The sequence below is a fragment of the Pyxicephalus adspersus genome, chromosome Z (assembly GCF_032062135.1).
Source record: "Pyxicephalus adspersus chromosome Z, UCB_Pads_2.0, whole genome shotgun sequence".
In the NCBI taxonomy this organism is placed as follows: Eukaryota; Metazoa; Chordata; class Amphibia; order Anura; family Pyxicephalidae; genus Pyxicephalus; species Pyxicephalus adspersus.
The window spans coordinates 20,323,155-20,343,025 of record NC_092871.1 but is presented as its reverse complement, the minus strand read 5'-3'; the positions used below and the strand labels follow the sequence as shown (position 1 = coordinate 20,343,025).

Here is a 19,871-nt window from a genome sequence, read left to right as displayed (position 1 = left end):
CAGTGACACAGGAGGAGGAAAGGACCCTGCCCAGAAGAGCTAAAATCTAGCTTTCATCAAATGAAATGAACGATATCAGTAGAATTCTACTTGATGGAAAATCATACTCATAGGCAATTTGTTTTTATAAATTTTATTGGAACAAAATGATAGTTTATTATTTGAAAACACCTGTCACTTGATTGCATGATTTCATGTGGCACCCTGCCAGCTGCTTGAGGACTTGCATGGCAGGGCTGGTTCATAAAGAATAAAGAAGGCAGCGTCTGCCCATTTGACAGCTGGCGGCATTGGGTGGTACTGGTACTGCTGACTGCAGGCCCTATTCATTCCGTATGGCGGCTGCTGCAGGGGGAGGCTACATGTAATGCATAATACAATGATAAAAAAATGTTAAAATAAGAAATATTCTTCCCAAGATATCATCCAATGACCTCTTAACACAATATATAATTGCTGATTGGGGAGCAAGCTATGAAGCTAGATATGTATACTAATATTAATAATAAACAGGATTTATATAGCGCCAACATATTACACAGCACTGTACATTAAATAGGGGTTGCAAATGACAGAGAAAGACCTTGCTCTTAGAGCTTACAATGTAGGAGGTGGGGAAGTATATAGTAATACTGGGTACTCTTTGGTAACTGGTAATGGGGTTCATTATAACTACCGGTATGAAACAGAGATCATATTATTCGCTTCCTCTGTTTACAACATTCACCACCACACTGTACACTAAGCCCAAGCAAAGATTTAAATCACGTGACACTCCCACCAATACCATATCTCGTGTCTGAGTAACCGGTTTGCGGAAATGACGTCATGTAACCAAGCCTCGATTTGACACCCAGCCGCTGGAACGCAAACCCGGAAGTCATGTCCTCCATGTGAACAGGTAAATATATTGGTGGTACGGAATCGCTGCTCTGATTATGTGAGCTGGCAGTTGTTATGTATTCTGTGGCGTTGTGTTTAATGTTTTATACATACATTCTTAAACTTTATAGGAGATCAGGAGCTGTGCTGCTTTACAGTGTCCTATATATTATATACTAAAGCTTTGCAGAAGAGCTGGTATGGTCAAGCTGCTCTTATTATTATTTTGGAATCCTATAAATAGGAAAGATTTGAAGTTAAAGTTCCTTACCTTCTGTCTGCCTGCTTCAGTACCTTCAATAATGTACAGTTGTACAAGCACCTCTCCTGTAATCAAATTACTTACTTGCTAGTAAGATATGCATTAGAAGCTGCAGCAGCAGCTCAGAACAGAACTGCCATATTCCTAGGCTGGAGAATGTCCAAAATCATCTGGTCCTTTTCTTCCCTCCCTTACAACACCCGGCTAACCTATTCCATTTATTGGATTTCAGTTCTTACATACTCATTATTATTAATAATAAACAGGATTTTTTATAGCACTAACATATTACACAGCACTGTACATTAAATGGAGGTTTTAAATGACAGACAGATACAGACAGTGACACAGGAGGGGGAGAGGACCCTGCCCCGAAGAGCTTACAGTCTAGGAGGTGGGGGGAGTATTACACAATAGAAGGGGGATATGTAGTGGTGGGAAGTAGTGATGGGCAGAAGAAGACGGCTAGGCCAGTTTGAAAAAATGGGTTTTGAGTGCTCTTTTAAATGAGCAGAAAGTAGGAGCAAGCCGAATAGGACGAGGAAGACCATTCCAGAGAGTTGGGGCAGCTTTAGAAAAGTCTTGGAGCCATGCGTGTGATGAGGTAATGAGTGACGAAGTCATTAATAGGTCATTGGAGGTGTGAAGAGAGCAGCTTGAGGGGTATTTTTCTACCAGGTCAGAAAGATAAGTCATTACATGTGGGTAATATTGTACCATTGTAGTAGTTTGTAGAAATGTTCAAACTGTCTGCATTGAATAGAGATGGATGTATGGCAATGTATATACAGTAGAACCTCAGTTATCCGGCACCAACGAGGGATGGCCGATTCCAGATAGGTGTAGTTTCTGGATAACTGAGGTTTCCTTTTCTCAGACATTCAGCACTAGACTTGAATAGGGAGACTTGTCCCCATTAACCTCTAGTGCTTAATGGCTGAGAAAAGGAAACCCTGATGACGCTTGAGCCGTTATTTGAGATAACCAGCACCTGACAGCTCCGCTTACCTGATTGCTCCTGGAGTCCTGGACAACCGCAGTTCTACTGTTCTCAAAGCAGGATTTATTGAATTCTTCATTATATATTTAATAGTGGCAGATTGAATTTCAGTTTTAAGAATGAGCTGGTAAAAGCTTAGTGATAACAATGCTGTTGTGAAAAGTATCCAAAGAACTGTAAAAAGGTAAAGTTTATTTACAACCAAAACCTTTTTTTAAGAAATTAGGGGGTGGTTCAGATCCCTTTTATTTATTTATTTATTTATTTATTTTTATTTTAGATTTAGAACTAAACCTAAGAGGGGATAAATTGGTACAACCTGAAATCATTTTAAAAGGTCAGTACTCCCAGGTGTTGTGTCAGTTATAAGAAGAATCTAACAGCTCAATCACCAAATTGCTGCTTACTTGGTGAAATGTTCAATTCATAAATTTAGGAATTGTGGATTTTGAAATCTGAATAGGATTTCATTTTGACTGGGACTGAAGTTAAATCGTAAATAAAGTCAAAATTTTACTTTACATAAAAGTTGTAGACAACTCTTTCATATAAAGTAAAAATCTTCTCCTTTTTTTTTTTTTTGTAATTGCAACGCCTTTTTTTTTTTTCTCCTGGCATACCTACGTCACTCATCCCAGGAGGCTCTGGGTGCTCGATATCAGGCATGCGCAGAAGGGGCATTTTCCTTCACCTAGGGGAAAGAGATGCTGATCTAACGCATGTGCAGTGAGATCGGATTCCTTTTTTTCCTTTTTCTAGCAGGCTAAATCATCTGCCTGCCTGCGCACTGCAAGATCGGGTGTCATACCCAGAAAAAGAAGAACGCCGAAGATGGCAGCACCCGGCGCTTCCTACGCACTGGGACGAAGAAGAATTCAAGCCAGTTTTAATATTATTTCTTCTAATTTTATTAATAAAGAGGATTTATATAGCCCCAACATATTACGCAGCGCTGTCCATTAAATGGGGGTTGCAAATGACAGACAGATACAGAGAGTGACACAGGAGGAGGGGAAAGTAAAACACAATAGGAGAGGAGATATTTAATTTTTTTATTTGCTTTTTGTTGTTTTTAGGTCTAGATCCATAAATGTGCAATATGGAAAGGGAAGAACGCAGCAGTCACTGGGACTGGAACAATCCTCACACACGTAGGCGTCTGGAAGACCTGTTCTTTGTGGAGCGTGGTTACATCAAACCTAACTCTGAAGAAAGCAAAGAGTTCTGGGTGTTTTTTGAACGTTTTCAGCGATATCAAAGTCTTCAGAAACAAAACACCAGAAGAAGTGAGGGAGAACGAGAAGGACATAAGAATAAACTTAATGACCTTCCAAAGGAATACGATCCAAGGTATCGTATTAACTTGTCTATTGTACTGAGCAGAGATGCTGAGAAAGCTCTTCAAGGACGTCACAAGAAAGGTCATAACTCTAGAGACTGTGAAGACTTACCTAAAGAGAAATTGATTGAATTCAAGAAAGCCATTCTTCACTACCTTGACTTTAACCAGAGACAAAGTTTTGGAAAGTTGACCAAGCTCCGGAAAGAGAGGTCCAGCTTGCCTATCTTTCAGTACAAAGATAAGATTGTGCAGATGGTGAGGGACCACCAGGTTGTGGTAGTGGCAGGGGACACCGGATGTGGAAAGTCCACTCAAGTTCCTCAGTACCTACTTGCAGCAGGGTTTGGACACATTGCTTGTACTCAACCTCGTAGGATTGCTTGTATTTCATTAGCAAAACGAGTTGGATTTGAGAGCCTTAACCAGTATGGATCAAAGGTAAGATCCAATTTGTAATGTAATTCCTTTAGAAGATTTGTTTTTTCTCTGCTTCAGTTACACTACAGGTATGTGACTTGCCAGTGTAAGGAGAAGCAGCAGACTGATGAGCTTATCTCACTCTAATTCTACTCTCACCTAAAAGCATTCTCCTTGTTTGCACATGAGCATTGATGCACATCTCACTGGCTCTTTGAGTTGCTTAACCTGAACTATGCTGTATAGGGACTGCAAGATTCTAATATTATTATTATTATTATTATTATTATTAATAATAATAAACATTTATATAGCGCCAACATATTACGCAGCGCTGTACATAAAATAGGGGTTGCAAATGACAGATACAGACACAGGAGGAGAGGGCCCTGCCCAGAAGAGCTTACAATCTAAGCGGTGGAGGAAGAATTAATACTAAGTAAAATTCAGGTAATTACATGGCTTTCATGTAAAAATGTAATGATGTATTACTGAATAAAGAGCTTCAATAATCTGTTCCTTATATTTGCCTAGAGCTCAGCTTTAACTCTTTGACTTTCTTGATGTTTTCTTGATTCTCGTCTGTTAGGTTGGGTACCAAATCCGCTTTGAGAGCAGCCGATCTCCAGCCACGAAGATTGTGTTCCTCACAGAAGGTTTATTACTACGTCAGATCCAGCGAGAATCTGACATCCCTCAATACCAGGTTCTTATCGTTGATGAAGTTCATGAGAGACATCTGCACAGTGACTTTCTGCTGGGAGTTTTGCGCCGGCTTCTTCCTCTAAGGCCCGATCTGAAGGTTATTCTCATGTCAGCCACAATAAACATCAAACTCTTCTCTGAATATTTTGACCAGGCCCCAGTTCTGCAGGTTCCAGGAAGACTTTTCCCTATACAGGTAATAGGTTGGTTCTTTTCTGCTAAATGAACTAAATTGATTTACAGTGAAGTTTACCAGATTTTCTATTTCAGGTAATTTATCAGCCGATTCCTCAGGAAGAAGCTGTGTCAAAGTCAGAGAAACTGGACCCTAGGCCATATCTTCGTGTGCTGCAAGCCATTGATCACAAATACCAAGCAGATGAACGAGGTGATCTTCTTATCTTCCTGAGTGGGGTGACTGAGATTAGCACAGTGCAAGAGGCAGTACAGGTCTATGCCACCCACACCCAACGCTGGATTGTACTTCCACTACACAGTACTTTGTCCATTGCAGAGCAGGATAAGGTGGGATTATTTTAATGTTCATTCTCTTATTGTTTTTATTACATTTTATGCAGCTTTAAGAAGTCCATAGTGTTTTGGTTCAGTTTTTTTAAGGTTTTTAAGTATTTTAGACTTTACTTTATTTTTTCTAATATATATACTACATATAATTGTTATTTTATAAATAAACATATAATACAGTGCATAGGAATCCCAAAGCACTATGGTTAGCTAAAGAGACACCATTTCTTGCTTTGAGGCTTTCTTTGTCTAATACATACGTCTGATAAGGGAGAAGTGACTGTTCAGACTCAATTAGTTTTAGTTACTGGGCCTGATTTATTAAAGCTCTGTAACACTGAAGAGGATACACTTTCATCAGTGAGGCTGGGTGATCCAGCAAACCTGGAATGAATCTGGTCTAGGATTCAAAACATTTGCTAGCAAAAAGTAATGACTTTGAATAAATCAATTCCATGTTTGCTGGATCACCCAGCTTCACTGATGTGTGTATTCTGTGTATTCTCTCCAGCTTTGGAGAGCTTTGATAAATCGGGCTCATTTTGTTTTGTAAGCAAAATTATTTTTCTCCGAAAAAAAATCTTAGATCTCTGTCTAAGGAATGTTTTTATTGTGTTAGAGCTTCCCCTTTAAAACAACCCAACATTCAGCCATTATTTAGGTAATAAAGGCTGCAGCAAGTCTATTGCTTGAACTTTATACCCACTTCAGTGTTTTGTATAGGGAGTCTTTTTAAAAACATTAGTCTTTGCTATCTGGTAGACCTTTTGCCCTGGCCTGTGTATTCTCAGTGGCCTTTGTCAGGAGTATCGTTGTCAGCACCTCCCCAGTGCACACAGAAAATCCCAAATATATTATGGTCGCATGACCACTGATAATTAGCTTCAAAAATGTATTGTTAACAATTATTAATATTTTCAATGTATAAATTATGTATATATATATATATATATATATATATAAGAATCAGTTCATGTAGTATTAGCAGTAGCTTCCCTCTTTACCTGATCATTTACATATACTTTAAATGTTTTTAATGCATATATCTATAACTTATTGACTTGTGTATAGAACAGGCATTATTATATCACTGTAATTATATCTGATCTTTGTTCTTGAATTTATTCTACCCACAGGTGTTTGACTTGGCTCCTCCAGGAGTTAGAAAATGTATAATCTCCACTAACATTGCTGAGACCTCTGTCACTATAGATGGAGTAAGATTTGTTCTAGACTCGGGTAAGTAGTAATAGGTAAATGTGTTAAGATGGGGCATTTTTACAATGGGTATTAAAGCCTGTGAAGAATAATAATAATAAACAGGATTTATATAGCGCCAACATATTACGCAGTGCTGTACATTAAATAGGGATTGCAAATGACAGACTAATACAGACGGTGACACAGGAGGAGAGGACCCTGCTCCAAAGAAATGTTTTTTGAAAACATATTGAGCCTGATTTATTAATGTTCTGTAAGACTGGAGAAGACAGACTATTATGGAGGAACATGGGTGATCCAACATGCTGGAATCGATCTAGTCCAGGATTGAAACAATTTGGAAATGATTTTAAGAAATCCTTTCCAGGTTTGCCAGATCACCCAGGTTCCCTCATGATAAGTCTATCTTCTTCAGTCTTAGAGAGCTTTAATAAATCAGGTTCATTGTAGTTCACTTTATGTACATGCCATATGTCATCTGAAAAGTGTATGTAGTGAACAGGAAATTCATACATATTTTTGAATATTGCAAGATAAAAAAAAGAGATTGTATGGGGTGTATTTTTTTTTTAAAGAGCCCCCCTGTCAATTTCGATCTAGATTTGTTATAATATATAGCATATGCTAATGTGACTGCTATGTATTTTTATGATTGGCCACTATCACATAGTGTGTCGTGGTTTTAATATGCATTTAAACAAGCAATATGGATTGGAACAGCTATTAATGAACATGCAGTCCAATCACCAAAAACGTTTGATTTGCCAGAAATATTGTAAGCTAATATTTTATGCAGCCACCACATATAAGAACCTGTAATCTTCAATATATTATATTTTTGTTTTGGGGTAAAAAATCACTTAAATTTATTGGTTGGTTCCTCTGCTGTGGCTAATCTGATGGTTAGATGGTTAGCCACCAATAGCTGCTTACATCATCAGGTATAGCCGAAGAGATTAGCCTAATCATTGGCTTATTGGCCAAATAACTTCTGCGTTCAATATCTAACTATTTTTTCATTATTGCATATTAATCATTGCAAACTGGTAATCCTGATTTCCTTGTATAATGTGTGGTTGCATTACTGGATAATTTGTATGATGATAACCCTGATTTGTGGTATTTTGTAAATTATTGTATTCACAGTTTTTAGTATTTCTGTTTCAAGAGACCTTTATTCAAGCTTTGCCTTTTTTCATTTCATATCACCTAATTTATTGCAGGAAAAGTGAAGGAAATGAGTTTTGATCCTAAGGCTAAGATGCAAAGACTTCAGGAGTTCTGGATCAGCCGTGCCAGTGCTGAGCAGAGAAAAGGCCGAGCAGGTAGAACCGGTCCTGGTGTATGTTACCGTCTGTACGCAGAGTCAGATTACGATGCGTTTGCACCATATCCTGTGCCGGAGATCCAGCGCGTGGCTTTGGATGCTCTTATACTTCAGGTATGTGTTGTCTTCCCTATGTTTTCTGGGAAAGTTTTTTTAAAACAGTATTTCCATGCAAAAATAAAACACACTAACAAAAGCTAAACTTTGGAAAGGTATTTAAAAGCATTTTTTTTGTGCAGGGCTATTAGGTGAGCTTTTAATACTGGAGGTCAGGGGTGCCTCCAGTATTGGATAATGCGGGCACCCTTAATATACAACCTTTCCGTGTTATACTGTGTTTTCCTTTCTGTGTTGAAAACAGTTTAAATCATAAAGTTCATGGCTGTATTATCTTTTTCCAGGAGCTTAGCTTTAAATTCAGTACAGTTTTTTTTAAATTGGCTTAATTTTAATATTGAAAACAGACCTACAGTGGGAACGGCTGCAGTTAAAGCCAAGACCAGAATGAAAAGTTTTTAGATGGGCCCTGCAAAAAGTATTTGTAATTTCCTATATATTATGAAACCTGCATCAGGGTTGGTGGGACATACACTGCATGTTTTTATATGTCTGGTCTCTAATTATAGTCACAGCCCGATTTATGCAAGCTTACAGTTTGTTGCTATAATGTGCCTTCCATTTCATCTATCATGGAGGGCCTGGCTTCCTGTGTGTTTTTGACCTTTCCACATTACCTCTGTGCCTGTGACTTATTATGGGCTTCGTTAGCAGACAGCATAGACACTGGCTTAGGCTATGTACACACGCTAAATAATTGTCGCCTGAAACAAACCGTCAGTTGTCTTGGGCAAAAATCTAGTGTATGTACAGCGGGACCCCTGATGATGTTTAGTGATCTCCCATAGGGGACCTACCATTTTCCATGTTTTAGGGCACAGTGGTGTGCCTCCTTTTAATGCTGCCCTCTTATATATATATATATAATTTTGTGTGTGTGTATGTATAGCATTTACTATTACGAAAGGTTGTTTCCAGAAAACATTTGGTGTTTACACATTGCTTGACATCCAAGCAATTACTTATCTCTCACCTGAACCTGCCTGCACAGTTATTGGTAATATGCAAGGCAATCCCAATGTGGTTATCCCAGGGACCCCCCTTTCAGAAAATGTATTGCCTCCAGTGGGTTCTTAGGTGATAGCCAGGCCCTGCATCTGACTGTGAGTCCTTGGCCCTGATTTAATAAAGCTCTCCAAGGCTGGAGAGGATACACTTTCATCGGTGAACCTGGTTGATCCAGCAAACCTGAAATGGATTTGTTAAAAGTCATTTGCTATTTGATAGCAAATGTTTTCAATCCTGGACCAGATCCATTCCAGTTTGCTGGATCACCCAGTCTCACTGATGAAAGTGTATCCTCTCCCGCCTTGGAGAGCTTTATTAAATCAGGGCCAAAGATTCACAGCCAGATGCAGGGATTGTCTACATATTTTTAATGCAGAGTATTTTTGTTGTTGCTTTCCCTGTACTGCTTCCTGACCTAAATAACCATTCCTTTCTTTGTTGCTACCTTGAGGTGCTTTATGCCCTTATTATCAGCCTATAATGTAGCAATTCCTAAACATAAAAGCTTTTCTTATATGTGTTTCAACTGTGTATCTATCTAGTAACTGCTCCAAGTTGTAATGTGTCTTAATGTTCTTTTCAGATGAAAAGTATGGGCCTGGGAGATCCCCGTATTTTCCCATTTATTGAGCAGCCTCCTATGTCCAGTATAGAGACGGCCATTCTGTACTTGAGAGACCAAGGAGCATTGGATGCTAATGAGGAGGTCACACCGATTGGTAACCTGTTGGCAAAGCTTCCTGTGGATGTTGTTATTGGTAATATTGGCATTTTTACATTCATTTGTGGTTCTTTTTTTTTCCATCCAAAATCTTCTGCTATTTAAAGGGTTGTTTAGATGATGTCATTTGGTTGCTGTGGGCTAATAAACTTTTAATGTGGTCTTTGCTTAAAGGGATTACTTAACTCTGGTTATCTGATATTGTCCTGCAGGAAAAATGCTTATCCTTGGATCTCTGTTCAATCTTGTGGAACCAGTCATGACCATAGCAGCCGCTCTTAGCGTACAGTCTCCATTCCTGAGAAATGCCACCAAAAACCCAGACTGCACCACTGCCAGAAAACCTTTAGAGAGTGATCACGGAGATCCATTCACTTTACTTAACGTCTTCAATGAGTGGCTCCAGGTGAATGATTGCAATTTTATGATAATATAACATTTATAAAACAGGGTATACAAAAGTTCTATAACAACTAAATACCTATAGGTAAGTATAGATATAAATGATAACATGAGGATTCCAATCTTGTTATTTATATTAATATTCAGATCTTCATTGGACAATATGAAGTATAAATTGTAAAGTTAATCTAAACACAAGAATGTAGTCAATCTTAGCTTATCAGTCTTTGGATAGCTGTTTTGGTTTCCATTGTTGGGGCTTTTTTTTTTCCTTTATTTTTACTTGGTGATCCCACCAGTAACACATTTCCGATCCTGGGGGGTGACAATGCTCACCTTAAGACAAAAGTTGTGGAGAGGAGAGATGTTCTATAGTCCACAAATATATGACAGGTGTGCAACACAAGCAGTAAACACAAAGTTAGCAGCTGGCGAGATTTCTGGAAAAACATCAACAGGTATATCATTTCAAATAGTGGTTCATCGATCAAGCTAATAATCATAGGATTTGTATTAATTTACTGTTAGAATAAGATTGGCATTGATAGTATTAGTATTGATGTAATTGATCCCCACTGCAATTTCAGTAATTAGTGGATTAAAACCAGGAGAAGTTTAAAGCTATGAGTGTCAGACTTCTGCAGATCAGTAATTTAACCGTGTGATGTTTTTTGTTCACTGAAAGATGATTGAGAGCTTCCCAGGATGGCAGATGTATGGCTGGCAGTGAAGATAAGCAGTTGAATCAGGCAGTAGTCCATAGTTTTGAAGTAGCAAAGCAGAACTCTACAGGATTTTAGTCTTTTTTTGTTTAAAATCTTCTCAATGCGGATCAGTACAAAACTGGATAACTAAGCTCTTTTCAAAAATGTATTTTATGTTTTTCTCAAGAGGTTTCCTAGCATTACCTATTTTTTTGGGACACAGTCCTAATTTGTTTTCAGAGAACATCACACATATTTTTAATGGCACAGCTCATTTTAAATGTTATTATCCAGTTTAGATGAAAAAAAAGTTTGATTTTTAAAATTTTATTAAAGTAACTGAGACAGAAATAAAGATAATTTTCAATGTACCACCAGATCAAGTCAAGTCGCAGCAGTAACTCCAGAAAGTGGTGTCGAAGACGAGGGCTGGAAGAGCAAAGGTTATATGAGATGACAAATTTACGGCGTCAGTTTAAGGTAGGTGATTTATTCTTAGGTTTATTTATTATTAAGGGTTTTTTTATGTTTAGATCAGAAGTGGTCAACTTATAGGGGACCTCAAGAGTGGCCTCTTATAATATTCAGAACGCAATGCTATGGAAAGCTGTCATAGACTACGGACACCTGGAGAGGGAGTGTGAAAAGGCTATTAGAGCTGATTATGACTATAAATCTGATTCAGAAGTAAATCCTAAACTGGAAACATGTTACACGTCTACTACAGTAACTTGCTATTACAGCCTCTTTACAAATCAACGCTTTAACAAGGCTGTGAGCAGCATTTAAAGTTGTTTAATCTGCTTTTATTTTGCCTTCCTTGCTTCTCTACTCCCATGAATATGCCTAGTTTTTTAAAAAAATTAAACCTTTCCGTTTACCTCCTTTGTTTTAGTTGCAGGCAGATTAGGGTGGAAAGTGGTTGGCCTGACTATTCTTCTAAAGCATTTTCTCGAAATACGTGTAGGAGTGGGTGTTTTTACACAGAGTGCATTTTGCATTAAGGCTGTTCTACGTAACACCTACATATGATACTAAGCCTTTATCATTAAAAAAAGAAAACTTAAAATCAGATTATTACAAGGACAGGCCACCAATGGACAGGCTGAGGGGAAAAAGCTAGATGATGCTGAATGACATTCAGACAGGAAATGGCCTACTATACCTTATAAAAAAACTCCCTGTGGTCAGTGAAATTAAAACATGCAATTTCAGTACAAGAGATTCCTACAGATGTGCAAGGCTGGAGGAATGGTTGGCATTTAGCTTTAAAATGTACTTTTTCCACTTTTAATATCTCACCCAGAGCAAAAAAGAAAGGTTATAAATAAAACTATTAAACAGAGATAAATAGCGTAATACCTAATGAAACCCAGCCAAAATCATTATTCTCTCTGGCCTTGAAAGCAGCTAGGTAAGAAAAACTTCTGTCTTCTGGGACCACAAATGCTGCACAGTAAATACCAAAGGTCCACAAGTTGGGCATCAGAGACAGCTCAATATTCTTATATATGGTGCAGTAAATCATAACAAATAATAATTAAATACCTACACCTGCAGGTAAAATGTCCTGAAGTATTATAGCTCTTGGGTTGATTTCACTTTTCAGGAGTTACTAAAGGACCATGGAATGCTGCAAGAGACTGAAACCCGAATAGTTGACCGCTATAGCCGCCAGAGACAGCACAAGGAACGTAAGGAGCTGCACCAACTAAAGAGGGAGCATGAGCGCACAGAGAAACGCAAACGAAAAGTGCTGAAACTGCAGGATGAAGATCTGGGAACCTCAAGTGATGAGGACAGAAAATCCAGTAAAGAAGGAAAAGATTCTGTAGATATTCAGGCAAGTGACTCACATAGCTGGCTCTTAGGGAAGGCCAGTTAGTCATTTTCCTATGCTTAACCCTTTCGCTGTCCAGGATGTAAGGGGTTACGTCAGTGGCTTTACCAGACATATAAACAAATTCACAACAAGAACTGGAAGTTAGTTTTTTACATTTTTGACTAGATAAAGATTTTTAGGCTGTGGTGATCAGAGCAGTTGTAAAGCATCTTGACCCCTGCTATTGATGGCAGATGTTCTCCATGCTTGCTCTGCTGGATGTCTGGTGGTGTGCAAAGAAAGAGTTGAATACCTGATCTCTCCTCTGTTCTTTCATCCTAAAAATTATATGTTTTAAAGCACTTCCAGATTCACAGATGTCAGACAACACCCCAACATGCACCCTGCCCCATGTACACACACATAAGAATCTAAATATCTCAGGAGCGCCCTCATTTGAACAGCAATTGTGCTACTTATAGATTATGAATTTTTTGCCTGTGTAAGAGCAATAATTCTAGGGTCAGGACATTTCCCTAACTCTTAATTGATAAACTGTAAAAACTATAAATTGTTACCAATGGAGTGGCCAGCAGAACTAGAAAAGGAATAAAGCTTAAATCTTACAATGGAAACAGTCGTTCCCTGTTTAGGGAATTTGTAAAAAACTGTCCTCTCTCTTTTTGTTAAGTCTAAGTGAGAAATGAAGGAAAATCTCTTCAAAAAACAATAGTAATAATTTTGGTTTTAAATAAACTTTTAACTATTAAATGAACATTAACACATACTATATCAGAATCAATAAATATGATAATTTACCTTACTAGTGTTCCAGCTTGCCCTATCCATGCATTTTTGTCTTGTTGATGTTAGAAATGTGATATTATCCTATTGCAGGATGTAAAGTTTAAATTAAGACACAATGTGGATGAACTGCGAGAGCTGTCTGGTGCTGGGGAGGACCTGTCAAGAAAACAGCTGTCCTTGCTAAAGCTTATCGTGTGCCATGGACTGTACCCGCAACTGGCAATACCTGACAGCTTCAACAGCTGCCGAAAGGACTCTGACCAGGTGAGTAGCCTTGAAAATTTACACCTAAACTATATGTCCTGCCAAATAACTTTTTTTTTTGCTTTACTTTTAGATACCAATTACTCTAGTTTTGCTGCTATCCTAGGCTCAGTTAGAATTTTCTGTCCTTCTGACAACAATTTTCCAGACAGGAAGTGGAAAGAACTCTCCATCAACAAGAACACTTGCAGAAAAAAAAACTTTTTTTTGTTAAAAAAGCAGAGAGTAGTTAGAAAATATTATTTATCTTTATGTACCTGTTGCAGTAGTTCTCCAACTTCTTGTCTGGTGAAATCATTCTCAGGAGTGACAGTGAGTGAGGAAAAACAGACTGTTGAATTTGTTCTTCATACAAAACTAGAATTTGTTTTTTTTTTAATAGACATACACTTAAGGTTTCCCTTTACAATTTTAATGTGAGCTTTTCCTTGTTCTGTAGGTCTTCCACACAAGACGAAAACAGGGGATTGTCCTCCACCCAACATCTGTCTTCTCCAATAACCCAGATCTGCTTCAAGTAGATGAGGACATAGAAGAAGCCAGTATGAATGGTATTCTATATCTCCATTGTCTCATATGGTCTGGTATAATTATTTGTTTCAAACAAGCATAAATATTAATTGAAAAAAATTAGAACAGAAAGCACATACAGTTACTCAGATATTATTGGACATAATGTGATTATCTAGATAAAGTATTCTTTGATCTGCCCAAAGAACAACTACAGATTATGTTTTAGATTCATTAGGAAAATCCATTCTTAGTGCCAGGCTGGACAAAACGCCTTCTTTAAAGGCAGGTCAAGCTTATGTACTGATGTCAATGCTTTATCTTCCAGTGACCCTGTCTACTTGTATTTGGCCTCCAATGGTCCATGTATTGAAATAGAAATACTGTACTGTTCTCTTATCCAGATATTTGATCTAATATCTGTATTAAACAATCTTTGGGTATGTTTTAACCAATCTTACATTTTTATGTCATAACAGATTCAAAGAGCAGTAAAAACAGCAAGGGAGTGAGCAGTAAGCACCAAATTGTAGGATTTGTGTCACTACTAGAGACCAATAAACCTTATTTGGTGAATTGTGTGAGATTGCCAGCTCTGCAGGTGAGTAGCTTATTACACATAATACAAACAGAACCACATTTATTTCTCTGTAAAACATTACCAGACTTTGATTAACAGCAGATCTCTGTCTGATCACAGTTGGCTTGGCTGAAATGATTACTAGGACAGTACATAGGTGTAATGAATGTAGATACAGCTGTCATTGTGACATCATCTTTTCCGTGGTAGGGTCTTCTACTCCTGGCCCGTTCCTTGGACACCAACACTGACTGTTGCCAAATTGTATGTGATGGCTGGATAGAAATGAACATGGAGGATCCTGAAGGTGCTCTGCATCTGATCTCTGAGGCTGTAAAAGTGCGGTTGGCCTGGGAAAAGGTATTACTGTCCAGGCTGAAAAAATCAAACAGACATGATTTTGATGAGGATGACAAGCGTCGATGGAGGCGAGAGATTGATGGCTTAGGGCAAAGACTGGTTGATTATATTCGTTCAGAGGTAGGTCAGGTACTGCTTTCTGACATATCCAGGTGTTAGAGTGACCTTTATGCTCTGATGTTTGTGTTTTTAGTGTTATCTTCATGATGCAAGGCTGTGCAAAGCTTATCTACAAGAAGCTTCACTAAAGAGACTATTTATAAATTCCTTGCCAATGAATTCAACCTAAATTCCAATCCAAGGGGAATGTAAAGCATTTTCATTAAAGACTACTTTGCTTCTTGATAATTGGCCACTGTGTGGCAGAACGAGCCTTAATTTTATTTTGCATTGAAGAGAGTGCTAAATAGGAATTTAAATGCATCAAACAAAGAAACGGATGAAATCAAGGGCAAAGAATTGAAAAGTACACCCCTAAGAGTTTTTGATTTACATAGGAATCTTTGCTATTAGTTAGCAACAGTTCTCTTTTTCCACAGTCCTATTCCCAACTGCCTATTATTCATGGCTGGTTTTATAAAGAAGAGTTCCCTAGTTTGGGCTAAATTTCTTTCTATAGCACGTTGAAAATTTTACATCCACCTTACGCTTTTCTGACTGACTTTCTAAAATGTATGTTGACTTGCTAAACTGTAATGAAGAATAGTCTTCTAACAGCTGCACAACAGCAGAAAAACCACTTGAGTCAATCTGTATCTAGATGCACCCTATATAAAAGGTGCAGTGGAGACAAACACAATGGGGTTGATTTATTAAAGCTCTCCAAGTCTGGAGAGGATACACTTTCATCAGTGAAGCTGAGTGAGCCAGCAAACCTGGAATTCATTTCCTTAAAGTCATATTCTAATTGCTAGCAAATGTTTTCATTCCCGGACCAGATCCAGGTTTGCTGGATCACCCAGCTTCACTGATGAAAATGTATCCTCTCCAGCCTTGGTGAGCTTTATTAAATCGGGCCCAATCCAAAAATGTATACATTTTCACACTCCTCAGCTGCAACATGAGCAATTCATTAAGTCTTGCTTATACTAATACTTGCCCCTGACCATTTCTGTTGTCTGTTAGGTCTGCTGCAAGACCTGTGCCAATCTATTACAGTTCTTTGCCCAGCTTTACAGACACACAGGCCATAAATACAAATCTGAATAATAATGTGCTAAATCATAGGCAACCTAATTAGCTTCTACATTAGTCTTCAGTTTGATTGATAAATGTTTCTGAATAAATTTGTCATCACAGTGTAATGTCAGTAATTCAACAGTATTAGCTTTTATGTCCCAACAATTTTGCAATGTTGATTGTAATCTGCCTCTGCAGCAAATAATGTAATCAGTGTTACACTTCTTCAGTAGACATGGCAAGCACTAGCAAGCTTATTTACAGGATTTACCAGGGCAGGTGAATGCAGTCCAGTTTTCTATACATGCATACTTTGCATGATAAATAAAGCCTCTTTTTATTTTTTCATATATCATTTCTAATTTTTTTCAACATCTTCTTTTAAATTTTCCTACATTTTGCACTGTTGTGAAAACAGCTGTAGAACTTTCCATCTCAGAAATTGGGCAAGATTCAGCAATTTTTATATATTCATTTCTGAGCTTTATTCAGTCCTTCCACACATTACAGCTGAGTGAATGACACCACTTTCCAATATTCACCTGCAGATTGTAAAAGAAATACAGTAGTGTCTTCTACATCCCTAGTTTGCTGACCGGACACTGACCGGAAGCAGCAGTAGCAGACTGATGTAGCCATTTCTCTGCTTTTCTCTCTATAAACATGTTTCCTAACAGTACATGTGCATGCAAAACTACGATACTGCTATTGGGACCTTAGACTTTTGGCATTTGTGCTGACATTTTCAGCAGCGCTTTTACAGCGTCCATAGTCATTTCACTGTCTCAAAGAGTTGCTCCCTACAATATTTCTATGTCATCTAAGGCCAACTTGGGGAGAGGTTAATAAAACTACCATTTTGTTTTTGGTATATAGGATGAAACCTAAATATGCAGAACTCAATACTAATATTAAAACCTGGGACCCCAATGTTATACGGCTGGACTAATAATTCATGAGACAAGTCACTACTCAGTGGCTAATCATATCCTTCTTGTGACAAGCAAGCAAGCAAGCAAGCAAGCAAGCAGGAAAAAACTTATAAAATTTGTTTCTAATATAGTTTCTATAGAAGAAAATATTTCTAATGATGATCAAATGGTAGTAAATCATTGAATCTAATACTTCCTTACTCTACACAGAGCAAAAAAGTTTGTCTATTTTTCTTTGCAGAGCATAAATGCCAAGTTCATAAACTCTATGACATTCTGTCCCTATGCCTCGTGTCTTTGTTTTGAAGAAGACCTGTATATCTCATGCCAGTTTTGTGATCATGTTGTTTTGTGTTTACATTGCAACAGGTACGGTACAGTATGAGGCGTCTGGCAGTTTTAGAAATGCAAAACTTATACGTGGGTCCTCAGACAGTCACTGATACCATGAACTTGAAGGGTGTATTCAGCAATGAGGATATGAAACCTGATAAAGTGAAGGGTGGATACAGTGTGACTAACTTCTTGACATATAACTGTTTAAGGGTAAGCAGGAATACTGATATTATTTACACCCTGATTTACCGTGAATACACTATCTTCGCATTCTGCATGTTTTTTTGGACAAGTTTGTGTTAGCAAATGCAGAACTATTGCATTATCAGATTTGTTTTCCCGTAGAGCAACATATAAATAGAATTACTTGTTTTTGAGTTTTTTTAGTGGTTATTTAAGTGATTTCTATCATGGTGTTTTAGAATTTGAAAAATATTATGTGTCTTTGTTCCATGCAGAGTGATGCTGATATGTACAGTGACTGTCTGCGCACATTCTGGACTTGTCCCCGCTGTGGCCTATACATGCCATTTACGCCGCTAGAGCGTATGGCACATCAAAACAGCTGTACAGAGGAAGAGAAAACTGGTAAGTTAACATTGGCAAATCTGCGTAGTTTGAGACGGACAAAAATCTTGCTATTAGAGTATTCGAAAAGCAAGACAATAAATTCACTTGAGTATGGGATGCTACAGGAAAGGACATTTAGGTGACCCTGCCACTAGTATGCAGAATCTTTACCAGAATACATTTTAAAAAGAAGAATACTTTCCTTTGTGGTAGGTGATTTCATAAATATATTTACAAACCACAGACTCTACTACTATCTTATCAGACTTTTCCAGGCATTGTAGATATTGTTTTCCTTGCTGCAGATATTGTGGTTCCTTTAATTGTTAGGTCACTGCATGACACAATATTGACACAGGTCAGAGGGAGGAACCACAATGCTCAGCAGAGGACATGGTATCCCTGAGAATTTTGGATAGTAGAGATGTGTGTAGCTTAAGAAGAGACTAAAGATCCATCCTCTGGAAAGGTAGGTTTTCCTCCTCTATTGCAAGGTTGTCCGGAATCTCTTCTGCAATTTACCAACAGGGTCAGCTTTAAGTTAAATGATTTCTACATCTGTTGCTTTGCCTTTCATGGGCAAAACACAAGTTCGATATAAGAAAGTTACAATTTCCCTTGTTGGTTTACTCATTCTTTGAAAAACTGGACAGAGCCAGAGCCAATAAACCACATGCTACCTGTGTCCTTAAAAGCTGCAGATTTCTGGACTTTTCTGATTGGCTCCTGAACTCCACATTGTCCACCCCAGTAAAAACATTTACTGGATGGATTTGGTAGAGGTGACACATTATAATCCTGAAAAAAGCATACAGAGCAGTATACCTTATGTTAGAAATATTAATAATAATGGCATTGTTTTCTTACAGATAATGAAGAACCAGGAATGAAACCCTCTTCCATGACTTCTCTACACAAGCAATATCACTGTGATATCTGTGACAAGGACTTCACCTTAACCCCTACTGAAATTCTCAAACACAAGAGGCAACATCTAAACACTTAGAACAACATCTACTGGGAATTGTCACACCTGAGCATACCTTCACCTACCTTCACCTACAGTGCATATGTTTACTGTCCCATGATATTATCATGGAGTTTATCACCTAAGTCAGCATGTTTACTGCATCAAGGCCACCACATCCTTCATCGGTTTCTCAAAGAAATCCTAAATATATAAACAACCGAGGGGATGGGTGATTTACAGGACTCATGCAAGCTATCACCATGAAGCTGCTCTGCTCTGTGCTCCTGCTGCCTCTGTTCTTTGAGGGTCTTCTGGCTCAATGCCCCGCACCATCCAACCTGGTGAACGATGTGGGGGAAAAGCTCTGTGCCCGCATGTTTGAACACAGCAACATGTACTTTGACCAGTCCTGTGGCGGTGTCTATCTCGATGCCATGAATGGAGATGACTTCCCTTACATGCCAAGTGGATGGGGTAACAAGATTTCATCCCTGGTTGTGGCAAATCGCTGCACCTTGAAAGTGTGGAGCAAATCAGGCAAAGCTGGAAATAATCGTACCTTCAATGCCGGAGTGGTCTACCAGTTGAAGGACTATGCCAATGGACTGTTTGGAGACTGGAACGATTCCATCAACTCTTACTACTGTACCTGCACATAAACAAGTTATGCAAGTGTACTGACTGCAGCCAGAACGCTTTTTTGTCAATAAACATCCATTCACACATTTAGTGGTTTGGCCTTATTTCAACGTTCAGGTTTGCAAGATGTTTTTTTTTTGGTGGCTTAGGATACGATTTAGTACTGTATATAAGTAAATATAACTAAATCTTAGCCTACACCACAATGTCTTTTATACTAGATTTTTAGGATATATCAACTTTATTGTTCTGTATTTAGGGAAGATATA

General features: G+C 38.1%; 1 protein-coding gene and 1 pseudogene across 2 annotated transcripts; both read left to right on the top strand.

Annotated features, from left to right (window-relative positions):
* Positions 1-834: 834 nt before the first annotated feature.
* Positions 835-19,371, top strand: DHX34 (DExH-box helicase 34). 2 transcript variants are annotated; one of them, XM_072429991.1, is made up of 17 exons: positions 835-901; positions 3,221-3,924; positions 4,493-4,804; positions 4,879-5,133; positions 6,270-6,372; positions 7,578-7,795; positions 9,390-9,564; positions 9,740-9,933; positions 11,012-11,113; positions 12,243-12,476; positions 13,353-13,526; positions 13,966-14,077; positions 14,516-14,637; positions 14,827-15,096; positions 17,457-17,633; positions 17,882-18,011; positions 18,863-19,371. In XM_072429991.1, exons 2-17 carry the CDS (start codon positions 3,235-3,237, stop codon positions 18,997-18,999), a joined length of 3,405 nt encoding a protein of 1,134 aa, XP_072286092.1. In that variant the 5' UTR covers positions 835-901; positions 3,221-3,234; the 3' UTR covers positions 19,000-19,371. The 2 variants fall into 2 exon arrangements, with proteins under 2 accessions (XP_072286092.1, XP_072286093.1); XM_072429992.1 differs by lacking the exon at positions 835-901 and adding an exon at positions 2,442-2,481.
* On the top strand, positions 19,224-19,622 carry LOC140343975 (syncollin pseudogene; annotated as a pseudogene).
* Positions 19,623-19,871: the final 249 nt, after the last annotated feature.